The sequence below is a fragment of the Prinia subflava genome, chromosome 7 (assembly GCF_021018805.1).
Source record: "Prinia subflava isolate CZ2003 ecotype Zambia chromosome 7, Cam_Psub_1.2, whole genome shotgun sequence".
In the NCBI taxonomy this organism is placed as follows: Eukaryota; Metazoa; Chordata; class Aves; order Passeriformes; family Cisticolidae; genus Prinia; species Prinia subflava.
In genome coordinates, this window is record NC_086253.1 from 14967071 (window position 1) to 14985323 (window position 18253).

Genomic DNA, 18253 nt, shown 5'->3' on the forward strand with positions numbered 1-18253 from the left:
CTGTCCTTCACCAAGGACCAAGTACCCACCGAGGGTGCTTTGCCTTGTATTCCTTCTGCAGTGGTGGTTTCAAACCTGTTTGGTAGAATCACATCCAGCAAAAGCATCATTTAAAAAAATGTATATATGCTGAGGAGACACATTTCCCTAGGCTAGCTTTTGGGTATACATACAGCCACTCAGGAAAAACCTAGGAGTTCTTCAGCTGCTCTTACAGTGTCAGCAATATTGAAAGTAGAGTTTCAGGGAAGAACAAAGCACCATTCCCCTGCACAAAGGGCAGGACTGTGTGGATTCAGCATCTCTGTGCTGACAGTTCTTCCTGTGTTTGCCTCTCTCAGGGTGCACCTTGCAGGCTTCCCGGGTGCCTGGGTTTGTGGGCTTGTGCCTCAGTCCTCCAGCTCAGCTGAGGGAGGGGCTCTGCAGGCTGGGCTGTGCTCAGAGCGGCTGCACCGCTCCAGGGGTTTCGCTGGCATCATGAACAATTGATATGATAGCAAAGCAAAGAAAGGAGGACTTTTAAAATCCTCCCATCACCAGTTGAGGGACTCATCATAAAACTATCAGCAGAGTGGAAATCCCTGCTCCAATAAGCCCTGGCCCTGGAAGGCAAGGGATGCAAAGTTCAGGATGGAGCTTCTCTGGCGGGATGCCCTGCACTCCCTCACTCTTGGCTCTCAGTGCTGTAACTCACCTGTGGTGCTGCACATCGTTCTTGCAAGAAAAAGAGCATCAAACCAAATTGAGCTGCAAGTGATGCACACCTAACTGTAGGCTTTCCCTTTAGCTGGTAAAAAGACTGCAATTCACTAATTCCAGAAATCCCTGGTGCATGATCCTGACCACGGGTGTGTGTGTGTTGTGTATACAAGGAACTTTAAATGCACTGTGTAAGAGCACATTTGTTAACACAGTTTATTGGCACACTTATTGGCAAAGCATACATAAAATACAGTTGTATCATATAACACACTGACTCACTGTATCTTTACATGATGAGTTGAACATATTAATAGGTAAATGAAAAAAATTAGTTTCTTTTATAAAGTTTCACATAAATACACCGGAATAAAAAACAAAACAAAACAAAAGAAGTAAAACAAAAAATGAGGGCTTTACAAAAATATTATACAAGAAATATACTATGAAATAACAACAAAGCCAACTCAGATACAATAATAAAAACACAAAAGTTTTAGATTTATTAAGCTGCCCACAAAGTTAATGGATTACATGGCTTTAAAATATCTGGATTGACAGCAATTTTACAAAGCATAAACTCTCATAGGACTGGGTGTCTTTTTCCACATAAAAATATTTTTCATGTCTTTGATGAAAAAAAGACATTTCTTGTTTCAGTATTTTTATTAAATGATGGATAGAGTATCTACTTGCATCAGCTAAATGTAAATTAAAAATGCTGGATCCTTTAAATGATTAACTGATGAAAGAAAAGTTAAAGAATGAATAAAAGTTACTTTAAATTACTTTTCCTTAAAAGCTGATCTTTTTCTGAAACAAGAAATTTCAGGTGCAAGTTGAAAAGCAGAAAATATATTACAATTGTAAAAAGTTTTACATAGTTATGTTAATGAGATCCTGAGCACTGATGACTTGTTAAAATATGGCCATTGTTTGATGAGGAAAAAAACAACCCCTTCCAATAGAATGCACTGTCAGAACTTTGCCATGAGATGCTGTTTAATTTTCAATTATTTTAATTGAGGTCAGTGCCAGTATCTAGTTGTATGACAATACTTCCAAGGAATGTATATGGAAGCTTATACAAGAGTTTTCCCGAACAAAAAAAGTTGGATAGCTTTAGTTTAGAAATAGATACTGTATCATTTGAAAGGTGTTTATTTTAAATTTTATTTTGAAGAATGCTGTGAAACAGTAATTAATAACCCACTGAGGTACGCTGCAGTGGGCACTTTTGCAGAACAACCTATTGGGAAGCTTGTGGTGTGGGGTTTTCAGATTTAGTCTCCTGATTAGCAGGAGGTTTGCTGTTCCATGGGCTGTTATTTCCCAGTGCAGGTGAATTGTTGAAATCTTCTTCATCATCCATGCCATTTGCTGCATCATACTGTGTATTCTCTAATCTAGTGATAAGCCTTTCGTCTTCATCCCCAAATTCGCCTCCCATCAGAGTTGGTTCTCCTACCACCATCACATCCTGTGAACAGCACCCAATATTTGTTATATGGAAACCTTGAGAGAGAAAAAATCAACTTAAAAAAATTATGTTAGAGAATTTGCATCTCTTTAACTTTGAACAACAGAGTGACATTTGAACAACAGAGTTAAAAGTTCCCACATAGTAGGAACAAGGAGAGAGGCTTACACTTTATTTCTAATTTAATTAAAAACTACAACACATCTCTATAGCCCCATGCTCATGGCTCTGGATCTCAGAAACCCCAGAACTGAAAAGCAGGTAGGCTGAAAAATATGCCTGATTTTAAGCAAATAAACAGGCTATGAAACTGCCTTTAAACTTCTTGAAATATTTAGCCTTTATTCAGTAAATCCTTCCTGAGCCATTTTCTTTGGAAAGGCACCAGGGTGTATCTCAGTTGGAACTTGGTGATACGAGTATTTTAAAAGTAGTTTAGAAGAAACCACATTTCTTATCCTCAGACTTCTCAAACATGGAGCACAGCACTCTAATAAAGATGGTAACTCTTATCCATAGCCAGCCAAGCCCTTTTACGCATCCAATATACTTGACATTCTGCTACTTAATTATGGTAATTAATTTAGGTAAAGTTTTCGATAAAAACAATGTTCACACTGATTTGACAATTTGCATAGCTAATTAAGTCATTAGCAAAAACCTGCTGATTGCCAACAAGCCCTGAATTTACCATCTGTTATTTCATGGTGCCTGTCACCTAACTCCATGTAGGCAACCCTGCCGCCAATCTGTGCAGTAAGAGGACCAATCTGTCCAGCTGGTACCGTAAAAGCAAGATGAAGAGTGCTAATTATAATTACACTGATGAAGCTAGTACTCATCAGAAACTAAAGCATGCAAGAAAGAAAGAATCCATCTAATCACTGCTTTAAGTACAAATTGTCCTTCCATGAAAACAAGTAAACCGCCTACTGTACTCCAGTGCATCACAGATTTGCTGCAAAAACCCTAAGCAGCATGGGATAGAAAGGTGCAAACTTGAGATTGGAAAGCAAAGGTGCAAAGCCAGAGAGCTCTCTTGTTCTCTGTGTTCAAGGGAGAGAATCAGGCTGCTACGCTAACAGCTAGAGAAATATGTGGGATGCATCTTTTCATGCAGCTCAGGTGTCAGGGCATCAGGTAGTGCTTGGTAGAAGTGCAGTGATTCCAGATGTGTAGCTTTGTTCCTGCTGATTTAACAAGCCCTTCCGAGAATCCTGGTGAACAACTGATTCATTTTTTGAAGGATCTGTTCCTTCTTATGAATGTTAAAAGCAAACAGAAGACAAATGTTTGCATTTAATAAGGTTTCTTTTTAATCAGATATCTAGTTTCTTCACCACAAAACAATACAAATTATTGCCTGCAAGTATTTCCACTGTTTCTTGATATCCCTCAGCAAAGGCTGGCATGTTACAAAAGAATGTTTGTGTCACATTTTCAGCCTGTGCTATGTAAAAAATTTGTGAGTATATGAAAATCGTTACATTATTTCTTCTTCACTTTGTCTGTTTTGTTACTCCATATATCCATAAAATATTTGGTTTAAAAAAACCTCACATGCAGCTTTGTGACATAGAGGTTTACAAGAGAAAGTTTTTCATAAGCAAAAGTTTATTCTAATTTATCCCATCCCGCTAAACAACAGGCAATATCTAGTGTGCACTGCTGAACCAGACCTGATCCCACTGTACTGCGAGAGCATTGATGACGAAAGAGACCTGGCAGAGGACAGCGAGCTGGCTGTGAGTGTGCAGTGTTCCATGGCAGGCAAAAAGAACCACAGTGGCTGAGACACAGAATCACAGACCGAGGTGGCAACAGCTCCTCTCACTTTGACATCCTCAAGGACAGCCCTCAGGTTGTCTCTGTTGCCACACCAGCAAGAGGTCAGCGACTCGGATGAGACTCGGACAAGCGCATCAAAAATCACTGTGGGGCTACAACAGCTGGCTGGGGGGGCACGTGAAAGAATTAAATATGAATTACATCCACCAAGTGATTGGGAGGGGAAATATGCTTAACAGCTGCAGGTGCTGAAAGGAAGACCATCACCTTAGGCCAATGTGAGGAGATGTAGACTAGGGTACTAAGATGGCATTAAGTAAACTGTAATCCCCAGTGCTAAGACAATATTCCTGTTCCTGATAACGGCAGGCCGAGGATTAACGATCCTACTGGAACCGCGCTAGTTTTACTGCTCAGGTCACCTAACACTAGGCCAGGAACAAATCTCAATCTGTGGCAGGAAACATTCGTGCATTAGTGGGGAGATGTTCAATGACCTTTTAAGTATTTCCACCTCTAATTTCTCAGGTTCATTGCAAATATTATTCCTTTCGTATAATGACTCCCACTGAGAGAACAGTTTGCACTTGTATTTCCCTCTCTGCTATTGAGTGTCTCTGTCTCTCTGGGAATTGAACTACAATTATATTGAGGTTAGTGGAGTTTTCCCTCATTCTATTTAAAAGATAGACACCACAGCATTCGTTACAGGACATCTGAAAAGAAAATTCTTGACAATCCTGCCACTTATGGTTATATCAGGCAAAAATAGTGTCTCAGGAAGAGCACATGCTGTTTCCTCCCCAGAAGATTCTGCTCCTCAGACTGAAAGCTGAAGACCCCACCAAGTGCACCCCATTGAACCTCCACTCACTAGATCCCGTGCAATGACCACCAACCTCTGAGGAGGACTGGAAGTGACTCCTTTTAGAGCCCCTCAATGCTTCTCCTTAAATTGGCCAGTGGGGGTCACTGCTGTTGAATGACACAAGGCTCCATCCCTCCCAGGGTTGAGGCTGCAGCTCTGGAGTGCTCCTAGCTCCTGCTCATGGAGTGAGAAGCAGAATCCAAGAATTAAACCCTAGTCTCTTGCATGGCAGCACACACTGCTATGGCCTAGTTATGGTAGCACATATTTGACTAAATTAGTTTAAAAAAGATTTAGACTGTAGTCACTCAATCTTATTAATTTACTCTGTGATTAGAAACAACATTTTTGGTCAAGGATCATGGTCTCATCGTAGTAAAATATGGTTGTAGTGAAGCACTGTAAATAAAGCAGTGGTTGTTTTACATTATGTGATAGAAATGTAGTATTTTATAATATAACCACAAAAGCAGCTTTCATGTATATCATACCTTTTATCCTGTAATAACCCTAGTTGCCATCCAAACTTAAATTGATGCATATAAACTATACACAGAGATCACTTCACACAACACCCAAATACAAGCACTTCTATTTAACAGACTGGTCATTTCTAGGTCTCATCCCTTTTTTATACCAAGCCTCAAAATTTAGCTCTACCCTGCCCAGTTAAGTGACTATACTTTTTAACTTGGGATCATCCTATGTCTAAACAATGTCTTCATGAAGTTTGGAAGTAAAAATATCTGGTGGGCCATGTAAAATTCCCCATCCCCGAGCCTGCCATCTTTGCTGCTGTTAATACATAGCCTCACTGAGTGTGTTACGGTGATCAGTTCAAAGCTCTGTTGTCACAGCCCCCAGAAGTAGACAAACAGTGCTTCACAAGCCTAAGGTAATTAAAAATGCCTGGCACTCTCAAGTGTATCATTCAAGCACATCTCATCCTCCAAGGACTGAAAGTTGCACTAGTTCTAACAGCTAGCATACCTCTAAGTGCTAAGTCAAAAGAGAAGAAGGATTCCTCCTCCTGCTTTCCTTCTTATGGAATTGTGTGTGGTAATTATTTTAATAATTGACTTTTTAGCTCCTTGGCACAAAAATTATTAATTTTTGTGAGAGCCCAGCTGCTGCCCACACCCATAATAGTCACTGCTTCCATGAGAAAAACATCAGACTGATGTTGATATTGAAATTATCTTTAGAAACAGAACCGACATTTTAATTAGGTTTCAGAGTAAACACTTCCCAGAGAAAAATCTTTCACATCTCATCATAATTCTCACTGTTAACTTGACATTCTGTTCTTGTTTGGAATGTTTTTCCTAAAGCACAAAAACTAGAAACAAAGTTGTTCTCTCTCATCTCCTGACTACTAAATTCTGAATTGCACAGGTTTGAGACATGGGATAGTTTCTGACACTAATCTCTGTCCCTGGAACTGAAGCTCTGGTTCTACAAAATCCATTACAAACCACCTAAACCTACCCCGTTTCTGAAACACGTAAGAGATTGCATTGCTCCCTTCCACATTAGCAGGTTTATTTATGGATTTGGATTCTGAGCAGCTTAGAGAGAGCTACAAAGAGAAAGAGAGATTATTAAGGTATGTAACTACTTAAAGAGTGCAAGGAGGTTCTACTTAAGACTCTGGATGTAACAAAGAATGTTTCATTTACTCAGTGGCATGTAGTGATGCTTTATTCTTTCCAATACATGATATTTCACTGGGTTCATGGTTACAGCATTACACTCCATGGGATCTTCATTAGTAAATGAAAGCAAAATCCACCTATTAATTTCTGTGGTGATGATTGGGAGCAGGATAGAGCAATGGTTCTTAGAGTTTCTGAAAGTTGTGGAATGCTATCAAGTTTCAAATATACGAAAATGGACCAATGTGCCCTGTTTCAATTAAACTTAACAGAGAGCGATATTTAAGTGAAAGTAGCTTTATGGACCCCTTCTGATGACCTTGCTTATACCTGTAATCCACAGATCACAGTATACAAATCAGTGGTCTACAGTATACGGGTTTAGGCTTTCAAGAAAATTTTATTTCAAACAGAAGAATATGAAAAATTCTAGGGAATATGATTTGAGCCAATAAGAAGGCTTGAAAACTGAGCAAAGACTTGGGAAAATATTGCCGCTAACTTCAAATACTAGAGGAAATTATTACTACCATGTAAGTGGTAAGACAATGACACACCTAAATTAGATAACTGATTTCTTTAAAATGGTAGGAAGGTTAACATTAGAAAGGCAGGTTTCCTATGAACCTTGCAGAAGGACTCTTGCCCATCTTTGCTCTTTGTCTAGAGGAAAGTGGAAATTGGTAACTCTAGCTTCTGCCCAATAAGCCTTCCAAAGATCAGATGTGACTGAGAATATGAACAAATCCAAGTTTAAATTACTGGCATCTGCTGAGACTAGAGCAGCTGAGCAGACTACAGTTTCTAGGTCCCTGTCTTGTCTGTTTTCTTTATGCACTAAAACTAGTCAATGCATCTATGGGAAGCACTGGCAGTACTGAGTCTGCACCCATGAGAGCCTGAGAAGGAAAACTTCTGCTGAGAAAAACGTTTTTGTATTTGTGCTATTGGACTGACTTTAGCAACACTTAGTTCTATTTCCACCACACTACAGTGTGTTGCCTCAGCACTTACAGGATTTGGGTCAAAAGCATCACGGGACAAACAAGGGGCCAACCTAAGAATGAGTTGTGTGGTGCAATCGTGGGGCACACTGGCTAACTGCATTTGTGTTAAGAATGTAGGAAATATGCAGGAAAATGTAGGAAATATGTAATACATAGAAAAGGTATTGAACAAGGGCCTTGGGCCAGAAGACTGAGGTTGACAAGAGATACTGAAGGTCTGCAATCAGTAGCCTGAGAACCAACAGGATCACAGAAACCACTGTTTATGCTACCATCATAAGAGAAAATGGGTACAACAGAGTGCAAGTGACTGCCAAAAGGACAAAACTTTGTATTTTATTTACCACAGTTGAGAAAGTATAAACAATAGTTAAAGATAAGGGGATGGACTGAAAGTGAACATTTTCAAATTCCTGATGAGAGGGAAGATACCCACCCACTAGCAAAGACCCTTCAGATGCTTTTATGGATTGTCATTAGAGATGTATCAGAATGTACCAGCACTGTGGAAAAACAAGGAGCACAAACGATACTGATTGATTAGGCTTCAACAACTGAGCTTCAGGACGTAGTGCCAACCTGACCCATGCATGGAAACACAATCATGTCATTTTTCTTTCTGAGTTTGGCTCTGTATTGTCTGTACTGTCTCTGAACTAATTCAAATATAATGCAGGTGGAGGAAGCACTACCTTCTCCTTCTACTAGTAGAAGAATGTTTATGTGACAAGTAACATTCCCTCATTAATCAAGGTTTGCTCAGCTCAATGTATTTATCTGAAGAGCTGGAAGGGGGTTTGGGGAAAATGACAAAACTGAATTTTTCAAGTTTTGCCATAGCTGATGGTACTTCTGTTTTCTGGACACTATCCTGAACATGGGAGATTTGCCTCTCCAGGCATGAAGACCTCATTAAAGAAACAGAAGTTAATAGTGTGAGTGAGAAGTGTGGATGAGGTGTATGGTAGTTCACATATTTGCTAGAGTGCATGCAGCATTAATGTAGGAGCAAAAGGGAGTAATTACTAATGTCCTATATCAAGAAACATCATATAGAACAGAGGCTAAGAAAACGCTCTTTAATCAGGATTAATTTACTATCAAAGTTAAAACAACACAGAAGCATAAAAGAGACAGGAAATTAGATGTGATTATGGTGGAGAGACTGACTTTGCTGGCAGCGAAGAAATCACTGGAGAAAAAGAAAAAGTTGGAATACAAGACGTCACATTAATCCAGGTTTGATATAGATATGAGCTCATTGTAGGATTCTCCGGAGAGGAGGATGAGAAAAATGGAACTGAAAATAGCTCCAGTTATTTGAGTGATCTGGATAGAAGATGCAGTGATTCCATTCCTCTTCTCTAATAAGGAGAAGGGAAATGCATTTAACAGTGAAAGTGAATGATTTCAGGAGGGTGGGGTTTTTCCTACTGAGCAGGAAAGCCCCATTCACAGAAAGCTGTATGGGCAAATGAATATTTTAGTGAATTGAAAACTACCAAATTGTGTTCAAGGATCTCTTGTTTTCTATTGCATGTAAGGGAAAGCAAACATTAGCTACTAAGTGATTCACTTTAAGGTACAGTTATGGGAAAGAAACAGAAAGCAAGTTACTGCTACCTGCAGCTATCTTCAGAAAGCAATGGCAACAAGGTCCACTTCAAAGAATGCATAATTTTGAAGAAGCGTGGGATAACATCTCTTTATTAAACTGAAAAGCGTTGAATAGTTTTACACCGAAATATCCTCCTGCTAAAATTATTTTGAGTTCTGTCTACTCTACAGGGTGGCCAAACCATCAGTCCCATCTGGTTTGCTATCTTTGCTGTGGGGAAGATAGGAAGAGCTGTTAGTATGTCAAATCGAACAGCCAAGCATTTTCCCCTTTGCAGATGGAAAGGAAAAGTGTCCTAAAAATGGAACCTGATCCTCCATACAAAAGAGTTTGGACCATTTTCCTACTCTGGTACAGAAAGCAAAGAATATTGAAAAACACTGAGTATGCAACATCCTGGAAGTAAATGAAAGCTAAAAATCCATCCCTCATACCATAATAAACTTCACCAATATGTCTCAGATGCTCAACTATCATCTCCATCAGAAGAGCAGCCTTGACTACTTCATCTGTCAGGAGTAGCCTTCAGCACCTGAAGTCACTTTCAATATCAGTGGGAGTGACAGGTACCTATCAGAGGGCTCAATCACATTCAAACATTCAAGTACACACGGCTTCCACTGAGGGCAACAAAAGCCCTCTCTCCAGGGAGAAGCAGGCTGAAGAGAGGCAGGGGGTCAGATTCTGGTCCTGCTAAACTCTGAGCAAGGTGTAGCTGACAGAAATGATTCTACTGTCTTTTAAAGTTGGAGACAGCAAGGATCTAGCTGTTTGCTTGGTTTTGCACTTCATTGCAGTTTTTCCTTATCTATGGTTGAATATTGATACAAAGGTTTTTCTGGCAGACACCATCAGTGGGGCAGAATGGTGCCTGCCACCAGGAGATCAGGTAGTCAGCCTTCTGACTGCTTTGTGCTGCCAGAAAAACACAGAGATGCCTATATTAGGGAAAGAATCTGACTCTGGGGATGTGAGCCAATTTTAATATGACAAGGAGGAAATATGAGTTTAATGTACTGCAGCCCAGAGCTGTAAACTTGTGGATTGCTAAATCAGTTGCTAAACAAAAATCTTCATTTCATTTCACTGATGTTAGACGACTACCTTTTTTTTTTATCTGGGTATTCAAGCTTCCCAGGAAGTGTCTGCTTTGTGCTAACAAAATGCCTATATTCTTTGTCAGGTTTCAAAGGAGACCTAACCCCTTCCTATCTGCTGATCAAAAATCCAATAAAAATACCTGCATGTTATTCCCAGGATATGAATTTATGGTTCCTATAATATCAAATTAATTTCCCAAGCTTTAAAATACATAAGCTATCTCCTTATTGACTAAGGCACACTTTGTCACAATTTGGGGTCTGATTACCCCTACATTGTGATAAGGCAGTAAATGTGACATTATTAAAGTGCTGATACAGTTGTTACTCTGGAAATGACTTGGTGTCTCCCTATACAATTAGGATGTCAGCAGTTACAGCTAACAGGGTGGATAAGCTGGGAGCCACATTCCAGGGGATTTACCCTCTGCAGGTGGAGTGACTGGACAAAGAGTAAAGCTCTGCAGGTAAGTTAAATCATAACCTGCTCCTGTTCAGCATCCGAACCTGGCATCAATTAGAGGCAAGGTACTAACACAGAGAGACTGGTGGCTTCCTCAGGTACAGCTGTCCTGCACCACTGGGACACATCCTCGCTTAGCACACGGCAGATGAGGTTTGCAAAGCTCATGCTATGTCTAAAATCACGAGGCCTAATCTGGGACTCCCCCAATAAAAAAGGGGAACTGGCCCAGGCCTTTGAAAAATCACATCTGATCCTCAGGACACTTCTGTTTGAGGGTCCTGCATTAAAGCTGCACTGCAGAACAGCTTCTTCACACCTCTCCACTAATTCCCCAGCTTCCACAGCACACTGTGCAAGATTGCCTCTTGTTTGTGATAGTTTTGGCTCAAGAATGCACCTTCTTTACAATGCATGGAAAGAATTAAAGCACCGTGAGTGATTCAGGCCTAAAAGGAAAGTGAGACTTACAGGTACCTGACTTGATAGACTCAGGTTTGCAGCAGCTGACTTTTTCTTGCTGTTGGTACTATTTGCGTTGTTCCCAGCACTACTGTTGGAAGTGCTGCTGGTAGAGTTTTTCCTTTTTCTCCGTTTGGTTGTTGGTTGTCTTGTGGGTTCTGCTGCAATAAAATGATAGGAAGGAAAGCAAATGGCAGATACTGTAAAGCATGAACTAAAATGATCCATAAGAAGTGCTGAAATACTTTTTCAATTAGTTTTAAATTATTAAGTTTAATAGTAGCAGTTGTATTAGATTTAACAACAAACTGTAGAATGTTTACAAACTGTAGAATGATATTTGGACCCACACCAATAGAATCTGCTTTCAATTTTTTCTGATGGATTAACAAAGCTTATTGTCCCAACATTGTCTATAAAGGTATTCAAAAGCATTTTACTGATGGGAGTATCACGATAATGATCCTTATGGTCAAAGGGACTGTGGAACTTGCTGAAGGTCACACAGCAAGAAACAGTGCAAAACAAAAATGCAGTTCTTACTGAGATATAGGGTACAGCCTCAAATGACCCAGGCAGAGACAAAGGCTAAAGAAGCTTTCTACCCTACAGCTGCCATCGATGCAGCAAGCAACAAGCAACCACCCTTTGAGCTCCTTCTGCATCCTGTGTGGGCTTCACCTTTAGAACTCTGCTCCCAGGAGAACCCATAAACCGTGCTCATGCCACTGCCCTGCAAAACTCAGCCTGAATCAGGACTATTACACAGCTTTGCTTAAACTGGCAAAGCACAGAGGGGAAATTGTTCTTCTCAAAATTTGGCCTGGGTACCCATGTGAACAATCTTAGATATAAAAACCTTTATAATTTGAAAAAAGAGAGAATTATTATTTTGAGATGTAAATGGAAGCAGATTAGGTCCAGGCCTGTAAATAACTTGATATTAGTCTCAAAGACAATTAATTATGAATTGTAGCTGTAATTTCAGAGTCTCAGCAGGAAGCAGGATTACATAAACAATGAATTCTAATGGAGCCAGTAGGCATTTTGCATTCCATCTACACATATTTTTGTACTAAATTATGTCCTAGTCATAGTGAAGCCATCTCAGTGTGCACATGTATAAATCAGTTGTGTCAGGCTGAAATCATAAAACATCAGGATAATTCTCAGGCTTGCTTTGGGAGCATTGTTAATTTTTATTACTTTCCTTTATAAGTAAACTTTCCCATCGGTTCTCTAATAATTTTACTATAAAATAAGTGGAATATTGGAAGTGAAACTTACCTGGTGGGGCCACCATTCTCTGCCATTTTTGAAATAAGCAAGTCTTCAAGCAGTCTCGAGGACTTAGATTGTAAGTTTTATGTCTTGACATCAGTTCCTGCATTGGCTCCAGTATTACACACAACTAGAAGAAAAAATCAGAATAGAACAATTTCATCCAAGCAAAGCCTCCACTGATCAATATTTACATAGCTGGAAATGGTATTTTTGGATTTTTTTTACTCTTGCTAACAGAGCATGTCTTGTACAGTTCAGTTTATTCTGCACTTGGATTGCAAAATCAAAACTCTGAATTGGGAAAACTTTTTCTTGCTATTTATTATCCTGGGTAATATTTGGATATATCAGATAAACTTCAACTCTAGTCTTCCAGGCTACAGATGTTTCAGAAGACTAGAAAATGTTCATGCTTCATTGCCAAAGCTGCAAAGATTAATAAATAACAAAATGCCCATAGAGGATTATCATTCCCATACAGCAAAATGTGTTCTTCTGACCTGTTGCACACCACAATGAGAATGTCTTATAAATGATCTTTTATTTTGATATTGCATGCAAAATAATCCAGGTAATTTTGGGCTTTTTTGTTACATGAGGACTATACACTCTCTTCCTATCATATGAATGACACATGAGAAAAAGAGAGAAGTGTTTTATTTTTCTTATCTGCTTGAATGCTGAATATATAGATAGAGATTTCTGAAAACATGGAATTTCAAACACTTTTTTTAAACAGAGTCATATATTTTCTAGCTGTTCACTTAATTATTAAAATGGTTGTTAGCTGCTTTCTACTCCTGTTAGCACAGCAGATCAGCAGAAAGAGCACTGCACTGCTTTCTATTCTCTCCTTTTATAACCACAGAATCATTTCCAGTCATTAAACCTCACTCAAAGCCATAGAAGGCTACAAAATTTCACACGTGTAACTGAGAGCTTACTCTTCTTTGCTAGAGCCTTGGTTTTTAGGCATCCTAAATGAGGAGAAATAATCTGGGCTGACCTACAGGTTCTACCTGAAATTTGCAGGGCTGGCACACAGGAGAAGATGGGTCCTTCCTTGCAAACTGAGCACATATGATAAGGAAGTAGCTGGCACAGAATAAGCATGGAGCCCGCATGCCATTTTTAGTCCCTTTCAAAGCAGAACTGCATTTAGAAGCAGGGGCAGGTTTGGCTTTTTTTACCAACAGAAGTAGGGCAACAAGTTGATCAAATTATTGGAAGTTAGAATGGCAACTGAGGAAAGGTGTAACTTAAGCGAAGTCTTGTTTTGAGTTATTTACTTAATTTTAGGACATGTTGATGAAGGAATATATAGCATTTACTTCAGCAGGAGATGTTTTCCCTTCGGTCTTTTACAAATATATGAGTCAGGAGACAAATTTTTCTCTCTGGGCTGCAGAGCTGAGCAATGCTTGTTCCATTCTCCCCACGTGCACCCTTGTCTCATTCATATAAATGGAGATGCAAAGTATGCAGGGAAAATAGTTGAAGGGGAGCTGCCATGAGGACTGAGACTAATTCAGTATTTAAATATTACTGAGTATTGGCACTGCTGTTTGATGAGCCTTTCATTAACAGCAGTTAAAACAGAGATAACATAAAGCAGCAGGGAGAATGAAGAGCATCAGTATGAGAAATTATATTTTTGCAACTGCAGAAATTGAATCTGCAGTTGCCTCATTTATGTTTTTCTTACATAGTTTTTACATATTTTTTGTAAATAAATATCTACAAGATAATCTAATGGACAGAAAGCTGCTATCAGACAATGCACTCTGGACTTGGATTTTCATCTAGTTAAATATTCTAACAAAAATTAAGATCATCAGGTCCTAAAATGTATGCAGGATCCAGTTTATGTTGTGAAAAAGGTGTTGTATTTTGAATTAATATTCAATTTATTCTGAAACCCGCAGGTGCTTGCTCAGGTTGTGTGTATGTGTGTATGTGAGAAAGAGATTTGTGATCATAATGGACACCATTGTTTTCACTCTAAAAAGTCTGGGTTTCTGGCATGGCTGCCTAAATTTTCTTGTTATGAGCTTATAGCAGCAAGATATTTGAAAAGATATTTCTGATAATTCTGAACAAACTAGTTACCCTGGGCAGAGCACTAGAATCACACAGCTCTACTGCTGCTGAGACTAAAAGTAAGTAAATATATATGTAGGTTCTTCCAACATTTCCTTAGGGACACTTTATTCATTATATACTTACTCTTCCCTAGATTATTTATTATTGGCAACAAAGAGAATGTTTCTTCTTTATCATCTTGGCAAAGATGTTTGCTATTGTGCTCCAACCCTAATGTGCACTGAGAACTTTGCTGTCCCTGCTGCCCGTGGATGTCTTGACTGCTAATCCTAGATATAATCTCGTTCACTTCACACACAAGACTAAAATGGAATACAAACCCAATATGTAGAAATGCTTGACTGATCTCACTTGCATAGAGAAAAAATGGGTACTGATGGCCCTAGTCTAGGACATGGGAAAGTCTCATCTTCTGGTTACTTGGGAGCTGTACCCAGTCACAAAAATTGTTCTGCTGGCTTCTGGGGAATTCACAACCATTTTCTTCCTCTAAAGTCTCAAAATTGTAAGGTCAGCTTTGGATACTTGAGTGACAGCAGGGCATTGAACTCTATAGTTTTAAATGCAGCTAGCTCATGTGAATTGGGCATAAGTGTAAAATGAACTGGATTAAAAATGATTGATATCAAATCTCACACTCTTTTTTGGTGACCTTTGAAACCTACTTGAAATCTAAAGTGACTCAAACCCAAATCCTTGAAAGAGGAAATGATTGTGCTCCAATTATCTTAAGTCCAAGGAACTTGCCAGTGACAATCAGTAGCTTGGTTTTTTCAAAAAAGTCAGATTAAAAATGTGGGGACAAGATGCATTTAAAAGCTTGATTGGCCAAAACCACCTGCTGTCTTTAAACACTGGTGAGCATGTAACTGCCAGGCTAGGCTGACAGAGTGAGTTCTTAAAACAAAGCTAATGAAATGTTTTATACTCCTGCATTCATTGGCATATAGAAGAAGCCTGAGGCTTAAACTTTCTATTCCCTACAGATCATCTCGTCTCCCTGTGTGAGATTTCTTCAAAACATCCATTTTAATGTTTTTTCAAGCAGTGGATAATACCAAAATATACAAGTTTTTACTATAGTACTATATCAATAATATTTGGAACACCAACAAAACCAATCTTTTCTACAAGCAGTTTCTTCACAGCATGAAATCAGTCACCCAAGAAAATAGCCTAAGGACTTCAAGAATTCAGTGTGGTGATGATGTATGATTACAGAAATAATTTCTACATTCCTTGGAATACAGAACCTTTAATGCAATGCTTGACAAGACAGATATTTCCGAGTTCCATGCTTAGGCAACACTAGAGGTGGGATCCATATGCCTGTGCACAGGTATCTAGTGCCAGCTGAAATAGCCTAGATGATGCTGGATGTGATCCACCAGATCGTCCTTGCTGTCCTAGAAGGACACAAAGCTCCGTTTGGATGTTTCAGGCACTAGAATGTGTCTTAATTGTGTGTGCAGTTAAACAAAGCCTAAAGTTCAAAGAAAATTTATGTTTCTTTTAGCTTTTAAAATGTATTTGGAACAATGTGTATCATCATAGATTATATACTTTCCCTCTGAAGTGCTAAAACCACTGAAAGAACCCCATATTATGCATAGTAGCTCAGTATTGTTAGAATTAGTTTGTAGCCATCTCACCTGAGCTCATTGTGATGATGTTTGACCATCACTCAGACCCATGGCTGCTTCACTGTCAGAGCAGTGAGGTGGAGCCAGCTCTAGGGTAGAACACAGCGCTTCACACTGAGAGATCACTGGCATGAGCAGCCTGGATTTGTGGTGCCCAGTACACACTGGGACCCATGCACACATTTTGGTACTATATACTGGCAGTGACTTTCCTGGAGTTCCATATGGATCCTATGGACAATTCATCAATCAGAGGGCTTGGATCCAACTTGACAAAATGGTAATGCTGTACCCTTGGGGCTCAGGGAAGTGAAAATAGGGAACATAATAAGGCATGTTTGGGGGTGGCTTTTCTTTTTTTTTTTAATTTTTGGTGTTAGTAAAACACATCTGGAAGAATTCGATTTATTTTTAAATTATTTTTGAGAAGAATACTAGCATTTAAAGGCTTCAAAAAACAATGTGTTTCAAGAAGGGAGTTATATGAGGAGATAGTGGTGGCACTGCAGAAGGAGTTAAAGGGTTCTGAGAATATGGATCCTCACATAATTTCCTGTAGTACTTCAGTTATCAGCAGAGCCCAAACTGGCCTTCATATGGCCTTCAGTGAGGGGTCATATTCAGCTCAGTCCAGTCACACCAAGAATAGTTTCATGATTTTTGTTCTTATGCTGGGGGTTTTTTCCCTTCCAAAAACAGATGCTCACTCTGGAAGCAGTGAAGATTATTAAGGAAGACCGATGCGAAAGCCCTCTTTTACCTTTTGCATACTATAAGCTAATGTATTCTATTTCAGATTTAATCAGCGATTCCCCCGGCCAGTGGAGCCTCCTGCCCCACATGAGGGGCTGTGTGTGGGGCAGGCTGTGTGTGGGGCAGGCTGTGTGTGTGTGGGCAGGCTGTGTGTGTGGGGCAGGCTGTGTGTGGGGCAGGCTGTGTGGCGCAGGCTGTGTGTGTGGGGCAGGCTGTGTGTGGGGCAGGCTGTGTATGGGGCAGGCTGTGTGTGTGGGGCAGGCTGTGTGTGGGGCAGGCTGTGTATGGGGCAGGCTGTGTGTGGGGCAGGCTGTGTGTGGGGCAGGCTGTGCGTGTGGGGCAGGCTGTGTATGGGGCAGGCTGTGTGTGGGGCAGGCTGTGTGTGGGGCAGGCTGTGTGTGTGGGGCAGGCTGTGTATGGGGCAGGCTGTGTGTGGGGCAGGCTGTGTGGGGGGCAGGCTGTGTGGGGGGCAGGCTGTGTGGGGCAGGCTGTGTGTGGGGCAGGCTGTGTGTGTGGGGCAGGCTGTGTGTGGGGCAGGCTGTGTGGGGGGCAGGCTGTGTGTGGGGCAGGCTGTGTGTGTGGGGCAGGCTGTGTGTGGGGCAGGCTGTGTGTGGGGCAGGCTGTGTGGGGCAGGCTGTGTGTGGGGCAGGCTGTGTGTGTGGGGCAGGCTGTGTGTGGGGCAGGCTGTGTGGGGCAGGCTGTGTGTGGGGCAGGCTGTGTGGGGGGCAGGCTGTGTGTGGGGCAGGCTGTGTGTGTGGGGCAGGCTGTGTGTGGGGCAGGCTGTGTGGGGCAGGCTGTGTGTGGGGCAGGCTGTGTGTGGGGGGCAGGCTGTGTGGGGGGCAGGCTGTGTGTGGGGCAGGCTGTGTGTATGGGGCAGGCTGTGTGGGGCAGGCTGTGTGTATGGGGCAGGCTGTGTGGGGCAGGCTGTGTGGGGCAGGCTGTGTGTGGTGCAGGCTGTGTGTGGGGGGCAGGCTGTGTGTGGGGCAGGCTGTGTGTGGGGCAGGCTGTGTGTGTGGGGCAGGCTGTGTGTGTGGGGCAGGCTGTGTGTGGGGCAGGCTGTGTGTATGGGGCAGGCTGTGTGGGGCAGGCTGTGTGTATGGGGCAGGCTGTGTGGGGCAGGCTGTGTGGGGCAGGCTGTGTGTGGTGCAGGCTGTGTGTGGGGCAGGCTGTGTGTATGGGGCAGGCTGTGTGTGGGGCAGGCTGTGTGTGGGGCAGGCTGTGTGTATGGGGCAGGCTGTGTGTGGGGCAGGCTGTGTGTGGGGCAGGCTGTGTGTGTGGGGCAGGCTGTGTGTGTGTGGCTGTGTGTGTGGGGCAGGCTGTGTGTGTGTGG

The 18253-nt window shown here is 41.2% G+C and overlaps 1 protein-coding gene across 11 annotated transcripts in view; it reads right to left on the reverse strand.

Moving 5' to 3' along the window:
* Window positions 1–627: 627 nt before the first annotated feature.
* Window positions 628–18253, reverse strand: part of LDB2 (LIM domain binding 2) — a 216561-nt gene continuing 198935 nt past the window's right edge. The window contains exons 6-9 of one of the 11 annotated variants that reach the window (XM_063401669.1): window positions 12428–12551; window positions 11150–11298; window positions 4867–5009; window positions 2045–2179 (exon numbers count right to left, since the gene is read on the reverse strand). In XM_063401669.1, coding sequence (XP_063257739.1) covers window positions 4905–5009; window positions 11150–11298; window positions 12428–12551 — 378 coding nt within the window. In that variant the 3' untranslated portion in view covers window positions 2045–2179; window positions 4867–4904. Of the gene's footprint in view, window positions 2215–4866; window positions 5010–11149; window positions 11302–12427; window positions 12552–18253 lie in introns of all 11 variants that reach the window. The other 10 variants (XM_063401670.1, XM_063401666.1, XM_063401667.1 and 7 more) reach the window with 10 other exon arrangements.